Source organism: Palaemon carinicauda, chromosome 17 (assembly GCF_036898095.1).
Source record: "Palaemon carinicauda isolate YSFRI2023 chromosome 17, ASM3689809v2, whole genome shotgun sequence".
Taxonomy (NCBI): Eukaryota; Metazoa; Arthropoda; class Malacostraca; order Decapoda; family Palaemonidae; genus Palaemon; species Palaemon carinicauda.
In genome coordinates, this window is record NC_090741.1 from 67827884 (window position 1) to 67837036 (window position 9153).

Consider the following 9153-nt stretch of genomic DNA (forward strand, 5'->3'; position numbering starts at 1 on the left):
ACTACTACTACTACTACTACTACTGCTATTACTACTACTACTACTACTACTGCTATTACTACTACTACTACTACTACTACTGCTGCTGCTGGAAGTTGCTGGAAGAAGACCTGTAGGAAGGCCAAGACAAGATTGGAGAAGATGCTTGGAGGAAGATGTAAGAAGCTCTGGGTACAGGATAGAGAAGAGTGGAGAATCCTATCACGAGCGGTCATGGGTCAAAATGTGGCCTATATACCACCGGAGTACTACTACTACTACTACTACTACTACTACTACTACTACTACTACTACTAATAATAATAATAATAATAATAATAATGATAATGATAATAAAGAACTGCATTCAGAGGGAAATATTCCAAGGCTCTACTTGATAATAATAAAAGGTAAGAGGAAAGCAAAGAGTATAGAAAGTAACTCCAGATATAACGAAGATGAGCAGTTGACAACAGCCTGAAGGAAAAACCTCATCTTTGTCGATGAAGAGCCAGACAAGTATAAGGAAATATTAGAAAGCCAAAGGAAAGGGAACTGGGAGAAACAAAGAGCGGCATAGTCAGTACCTGGAGCAGATTCTGGATTTAGCTGGAAATTATAGTTGGCAATAACTCAGGAGGACGCTGAAGTTGATGGCAGCACAAGACCAATCACGATATGTTAAAAAATGAAAGTCCAGGATTGGCCTGGTGAGCCATAGCAATGCATGAGGACGGCTAGAGCAGTAGTAGCACTTTAGAAAACTAATTGCACTTCATTCGTCATCTAGTGAATAACTTTAAATGGCGTTATCGGTAATGCTGGACTGCTATTGGTGGTTCTAGTGAGATTAAAATGTCAACATTACCTATGTACTGCAAGTGCGGAAAACAAAAACAAAAGACCATCAGACATCTCGTGTTGGTACCGAGCATTTAATGATGGTCACTTAGGCATTGCACTGGAAGATCAGCAAATGAAATAGTGTACCATATGGGCAATTGGCTTAAATATTAATACTAATACTAATACTACTTTACTTTACTTTACTTACTTACTTTGATGGCTGCTTTTCCGGTCCCATACAGCAGGGGTACCCCACTCTCTACAGGACCTCCACTGTCGTTTTACCTTGTTCGTTCAGAGTATTCAACGTTTCATATCACGTATTGTTCATTTACTGTTAAATCGTTACAATCAAAAGACTCATGAAATAAGAATGCTAATACGAATACTAATACTAATACTAATACTAAAACTAATACTAATACTAATGATAATGATCTGTTGAAATTGTCAATATTCGTATTGTTGCTATCAATGCAATACATGCATGTTTGCTTACACATACGTACATTATTGGAGATATATACAGTGGGGATACCTTCTCGTGATGAAACGCTTTGTATATTGCCATGATTAGCTAAGCTGCACTAGTCAGAGTAACCCATACTAGGTTGATTTACTGTGTGTAATCAGGCGAAAATTTCCCACCATCACTAATCTGCACTGGTCAGCATGGTGATGAAAACTGGTAAAACCTCAGACATGAATAAGGGCATGTCTGAGGTCTTTGTCCTGCAGTGGACTAGAAACGGCTGCATTTGTTATTGCTGGTGTACCGTATATAAGATAAACCATTTACATCGTATATGTTATGTATCATATAAAACTATTAAATTCCTTATTCCTGATCTAGATATTAAGTTCTTGCACCCTCGTTGAATTAGTTCGCTATACATGTTGCATAAGATCTTTCTTAATTCTGACCATCCTTTACATTCAGATCTTCCTGGTCAACTAGTTCCATCCGGTTCGTAATACTAGGCATGCATTTAATTCTAATAGTCGGTCTACTTCATCATTAGGCTCAATCCTACACGGTATTCTAGATGTGTTATTCCACCTGTGACCAAATTGTGGAATGATCTTCCTAATCAGGTAGTTGAATCGGTTCAACTTCAAAGGTTCAAACTTGCAGCAAATGTTTTAATGTTGAACAGGTTGACAGAAGTCTCTTTTTATAATTTACTTATGAAAGATCTGTTCATTACTTCTCATATTGTTTCTTTATTCCCTTATTTCCTTTCCTCAATGGGCTATTTTTCTCTTCCTAAAAGTGATCCAGAATGAACAAATAAATAATCTCGACTCTCTGGCAAGAGGAAACAAGTAATCAAAGAACTTTCGTAGCTGAGTTATTCCGAAATTCCTAGCAGCGCTATTTGCACTCCAATCGCAATTGCATTCATTACAGCCTTTAAGTCTTACTTAGGCTCTAAATTATGCTAATTTATGTATAAATTCTAAATAAAAGTCCTCTCTAGCCATCTCCTCTGCCTCTCTCTGTGGTCAAGAGGCACGCGAGCGCGCTGGTGGGTGTGGTGTGGGAACGTATAAATAGGAGCCACTTTATCTCGGCCGTGTCATTTGAACCAACGCCCCTCGCCATGAGAAGCTCTGAGGTAAACGCTTGGAAGAAAAGTGTAATCTTTGTTTACATTCTAATCTTGTGCTGGTTGACGCCTATTTAGTGATCATGATGGTTGAATAGTATATGTTAGTGAATGAGTTGAAAAACGGTGCTATGGTTTACATGGAAGTAAGTTTTTCAAGACGTAAGTGACTGTTATTGCTGTTGAAAAGTAGATTTTATTTAGGGAAAGTAATTACGGCATCTGAGAGTTATGGTACCTTCATTTGTGATGTGATTGCGGTCAATGACAAGTGTTTAATTTGCTTAGGGGTTAAGTTTTATTTGACCTCATTGGTGGTGTTAATGGTTACGAATTAGTAAATTAGTTTTGAAAAATACTAAACTTTGTTTATAAATCAGGGAAATACGTAAATAGGCCTTCGTGAATACGACGCAGATTCAACAAGCTAGTTTGTGATTATATAATCAATCTATAGGATTAGATATTTGGTTTTGATACCTATAGCAGTATTTTCCCATATGGCATTTCAATTATTAGTTTAATATTCCAAATATGACTTCAAGAATCATTTTTCAGCTGCAGACTTTCACTCATGTTAAATTTTCAAGGACTCCGGCTGACATAGAATATGAGTTCGTGCGTTTCGTGAGCCTTAGCAGAGAGATAAACTTTTAAGCTATCTAATGTTACCTATACAAGGGTCACAGACACCGAGCCTATAGAGAAAGTAACTTGAATAGCGGTTACACACCAGTCATAAAAAAAGAAGAAAAGAAAAAAAAAAATGAGAGGTACATAAACAGACAAACGAAGGTTATAACAAAGTCAGTCTCAAATTCGTTTCGTTTCGTATTGTTCTCTTTTCATTACCATTTATCTTTTTGTTTCCCTTTCTTTCGAAGGGTTATGGGAACTTTTTATACCTTTTTATTTTTTTTTTTCATATGATTTCGTTAGGATGGGAATAGGGAATTGTAATTACTGACCATAATTGAAGGTTTCTTCATAACGGTGAGCGATAATTATGGGGACTACTGTGTGACGACACAGCAACCGAATGTGATGTGGTATCACTGAAGATTGACCCAGAAAATAAAGTGATTTAATAGTAATTGGTGAATAAAAGATATAATAGCGATGATGATAATAATAATAATTAATCATCATCATTATCATAATGATAAAGACAATGATAGAAGTAGTAATAGACTAGAGAAGCAAAAGCATATATTAATGACTATAATCATTATCAAAATATTAAAGATAATATAACTGTAGTAATACACTAAAGAAGTAATATAATAAATTTTTATTAATAATAATAATTAAAGATAGTGAATGTAACAATGGTTTTTGGTTAGCCATGTTTTTATTAGGTACATTTAAAAGCTGCTGTAATCCTAAAGGTACCCATGTAATATTGACTGAAAAGGCTATGTGCTAAAAAGCAATTCACGAAGCAGTCCGTCTTTTTATCCAGTAAAATAGCCCGGCGAAATACAATAGCTTTTATCATAAATCAAATGTAAAAATACAATTGTAGAAGTATGTATGTATGTATGTATGTATGTATGTATATATATATATATATATATATATATATATATATATATATATATATATATGTGTGTGTATATATGCATATATATATATATATATGTATATATATATGTATATATATATTTATATATATAAATAAATATATATATATATATATATATATATATATGTATATATATACTGTATATATATGTATATATATATGTATGTATATGTGTATGTATATATGCATATATATGTATATATATATATATATATATATATATATATGTATATATATATATATATATATATATATATATATATATATATATATATATATGTATATGCATATATATATTTAATGTGGGCGTAATATATTGATAAACATTTACGTAAGAAACTCTATCATGAAGTAGATAGTTATATGGGTAGCTCATTTAAGTAAAACATAAGACAACTATTGTACCTAACCCGTCAAAAATGACGTCTAGATATTTAGATAGACATACACGTGTACACAGACAGATTCCATCCCTCCTACCCCCCTCCCCTTTTCCTAAGTCCAACTAGCTGTTTCGGCCATTTGTGGGATCGAGTGGATTCCGAATGTACCTCTCGGGGTAACCCCTTAATCTCTCTCACCCTGAGCATGACAGGAAATATATATATATATATATATATATATATATATATATATATATATATATATATATATATATATATATATATACAGTATATACATACATACATACATGCATATGTATACATATACATATATATATAAATATATATATATATATATATATATATACAGTATATACATACATGCTTATATATATGCATATACATATATATACATATATATATATACATATACACACACGTATATATATATATATATATATGTATAGTTTATATATATAGATATTATATATATATATATATATATATATATATATATATATATATACATATGCATATATATGTATATATACAAATGCATATATATACTGTATACATACACACACACATATATATATATATACATATATATACATATATATATATATATATATATATATATATATATATATATATATATATATATACTGTATATATAAGCTGGTATATCCACGCTAGGGAGAGAGTGCTAGGGCACAGGAGAGAGAGAGAGAGAGAGAGAGAGAGAGAGAGAGAGAGACTTGCTCTTTACTACATAGCGAACCTAAATATAGCTATAGATAAACTAACACATAAACAACGTGTGAATTTATATTCATTCTTTTACTTTCAAACCAAAAATAGCAACAACAATTCCGAAAATACGAAAAAGAAAAAAAAAAAATCTTACTAATCTCTGCAACGCATAATCAACATACATTTCTTACCACTAAAGAATGGCATAATTTCATTCCTGAAAAAAAAAAAAAACTCTCATTAAATAATTTTGTTATCAAGAACAGTCATAAAACCGCAGCGGGAAATTACCTTTCCATTGTCTTCGTGAGGTAATTGCTCAAGTCAGTTCTGGGATCCCTCGAAGCTCCACCCAAAACACATTCGGTTGATGTCAACAGAAGAGTAATTCATTAACTGTCGGCTAATTGTTTTGTCTTATCCTCTGCTTTGGTGGTCGCTTTAGAGGCTTCTTAATGATAATTTTTGTTTGTTGTTGATATATTCTATACACACACGCTAATGTATATATATAAATAAATAAAAAAATAAATATATATATATATATATATATATATATATATAAATATATAGATATATACTGTATATATATATATATATATATACTGTATATATATATATATATATATATATATATATATTGCATACATATATATATATATATATATATATATATATATATATATATATATATATATATATATATACATTGCATACATATATGTATATATTTACTGTATACATATATGTATAAATATACTGTATACATATATGTTTATATATGTATATACACACACACATATATATATATATATATATATATATACATATATATAGATATATATAGTGTATATATATACATATATATAGTGTATATATATGTATATATATATATATATATATATATATATATATATATATATATCAAGTGTGTGTGTTGAATGTATGAATAAAATTCGTTCATCTCATGGACATTTGCAAATAAAGAACAAATATAAACTAAATAAAGACAAAAATGATAAGAAAGAGAACTGCCTCTTTCATAACATTTCATAACATTTACTATAACAATGGGAACATTATAATGATACCTGTGGTAAACATGACCATAAATAACTATTCACATTAGGTAAGAAGATAAAGAGGCTCTATAATAATAATAATAATAATAATAATAATAATAATGATAATAATAATAATAAGAATAATAATAATAATAATAATAATAATAATAATTTCCTTTTTATAATAAAGAGAAAGTGTCTGGCTATACTGTATAGATATTTCTTTCCTGTCATGCTCAGGGGGGAAACGATTAGTCATACCCAGGTGAGAGGGGGTACCCGGAGATGTACACTCGGATGTCACTCTCTCCCAAATTGCCGAACCAGCAGGTTGTAGTTAGGAAAGGGGGAGGGGGTGAGAAGGATTGAATGTGAGCATGTGTGAGCATATCTTATTTAAACATTTAGACATATTTTTTGACCGGTCACGTACATTGATAATGATAATAGTGAATAATAAGATGAAATTGAAAAGGAAAATTAAAAAGGAAAAATTCAAGGAATTCCTCCATTAAGATACGGAAGACTTTTTCTCATTAGGGAACAGAAGGACTTTTCTCCCCAACCTTTTCCTTAATTAGTACATTTTCGCATCGTCGTTTGAGTTCTGCTCTTTTCTAATCTGCTGATCAGACCAGACGTCATTCTCTCCTTAAGCAGTGCACTGTAGACATAACTGAAGTGTCTTTGCTGAGCCCTTAACGGACCTGGTGCACCGACTTTTTGGTCTTCTACTTGATGTCTCTTCACGTTTTCTTTCTGTATTTGCTGTTCTGCTTACTTGATTTTCTACTTTTATAGAGTAACTGCAGAGTTGTTACACATGGGCACCGTGAAGGGACTCAAATCCATTAAATCCCTAAATAATCAAAAATATAATTCATCAGAACAGGATTTTATTCTTTTTAAATCGGAGGGATTGGGTGTTGGCTTGCGGGTTCTTAGACCATATTCGTATTATTAAGTGATTTCGTGGTCTTTCAAGTTTGTATGTTATTAGGAAGCAACAATGTACCTCATGTCAATACGAACGGTTTACTGTAAGCATTCATAAAGGCTTCCCAGCGTCCCTTTGACCCCTAGCTGTTCTACTTTACATCTGTTCTTTAATACTTTCATCCATCTGGGCGTCTTACCTCATTTAGTTTCATAGTGAAGCTGTGTGGTTTTCCTTCAGTTGCACTTCAACGCAGAACAGTCTCCCTGACTTCACCTCCGGATCGTATGGCTCATTGGGGCTGTTGTACCCTGTTAGAAACGTCCCTGCCAGGCGATATGCCGGAATGGGATTCGAGCTCCGCTTAAGCTTGTTTCTTGCAGTGTTTGCAACCTCACCATCCTTGTGAGCTAAGGATTGGGCGTTTGGGGGAGTCTATGGGTATACCTGCTGCATCATCAGCAGCCATTGCCTGGCTCTCCCTGGTCCTAATTTGGGTGAAGAGGGGGCTTGGACGCTGATCATATGTATATATGGTCAGTATCTAGGGAATTGTTCTGCTGGGGCATTATCACTGCCCCTCGCCTTTATCATTCATTAATGACCTTTAAAAAACTTTTAAAAAATGGATAAAAATAACATATAAAAACGGAAAATTGTATTTTGGTTCCCGGCGACAGAATGAAATTTTTCCTGTTTCCTGTCAATTCTATTGACTTTCAAACAAAGCTTGACTCATCTTTATTCGATGTCTTACGTATCTATTAAGTCTTCATATACCCATGATGATGTGGCCTAAGTCTAGGATATTCTGTATAAATTCCAGATGGGAATTTCAAAGGAATATCTGTGGCTTTTAAATGTGTGCGTCGTAAGCTATCCAGGGAACTGTGTCACTCTTGGCTCTAAATACGTTACATATCACGTCTGCAGCAAGTATCGAATAATTGCTGAAGGCCACGTATTGATGAAGACATTACAATCATGTCACCTGGGTAACAGAGGTTGTTCGTATTTAGTGCAGTCAATGAGTCGCAAGACTCGCTTTATATTCAGTGCAATTTCACAGTTGGATACAGGAGTTTTTGGCTCTGATGAATTGTACCCTGTCACACACTTACTGCACGACGAGTAACCAAGCTGATAGTGTAGAGGAGAGATGGCAGAGGAGGTGGGCTGAGCCACACGGGATCTGTCAGGCCAATAGGGGTGTGGCAAGGTGCGCTTCCTCAAAGCAAGGTGTGCCAGGAATTTGTGTGTCCAGCTGTACATGTATTGAAGAATGTGTTGAGAAAGTGTTGCTCTGACAAACTCTTGTTAGGGAAACATACCACACAATATTCTAGAAGTTTTATTCCAGCTGTCACCAAGTTGTGGAATGATCTTCCTAGTCGGGTAGTTGAATCAGTAAAACTTCAAAAGTTCATAATTGCAGCAAAAGTTTTTATGTTGAACAGGCTTACATAAGTCTTTTTATAGTTTATAAATAACGAATCTGTTTTGATGTTACTGCTTTTATAATTATTTGTTAATTTTTTCTCATCGTTTATTTATTTCCTTATTTCCTTTCCTCACAGGGCTATTTTTCCCTGTTGGAGCCTTTGGCCTTATAGCATCTTGCTTTTTCAACTAGGGTTGTAGCTTAGCTAGTAATAATAATAAAAATAATAATAATAATAATAATAAATAATGTGAACGTTTTTAATGACGTAGATGCTGGCGTCGGTTGTATGTATTTCAATATAAACTAGTCGTTTGATATTTAAAGGAAGCACCAATGACGAACTACCTAAAGGAATTATTATTATTATTATGATTATTTTTATTATTATTATTATTATTATTATTATTATTATTATTATTATTATTATTACTTGCTAAGCTGAAACCCTAGTTGGAAAAGCAGGATGCCTATAATCGGTCTATAGTAACCTTGGTCAACTGCATTTGTAACTTTTATTTTTTTTTTTTTATTAGTGTCAAGTCAATCAGTAGA

The 9153-nt window shown here is 32.6% G+C and overlaps 1 protein-coding gene across 3 annotated transcripts in view; it reads left to right on the top strand.

Annotated features, from left to right (window-relative positions):
* Positions 1 to 2348: 2348 nt before the first annotated feature.
* The window catches only part of LOC137656121 (uncharacterized), a 17785-nt gene continuing 10980 nt past the window's right edge, over positions 2349 to 9153 (top strand). The window contains exon 1 of one of the 3 annotated variants that reach the window (XM_068390298.1): positions 2349 to 2444. In XM_068390298.1, coding sequence (XP_068246399.1) covers positions 2430 to 2444 — 15 coding nt within the window. In that variant the 5' untranslated portion in view covers positions 2349 to 2429. The other 2 variants (XM_068390297.1, XM_068390296.1) reach the window with 2 other exon arrangements.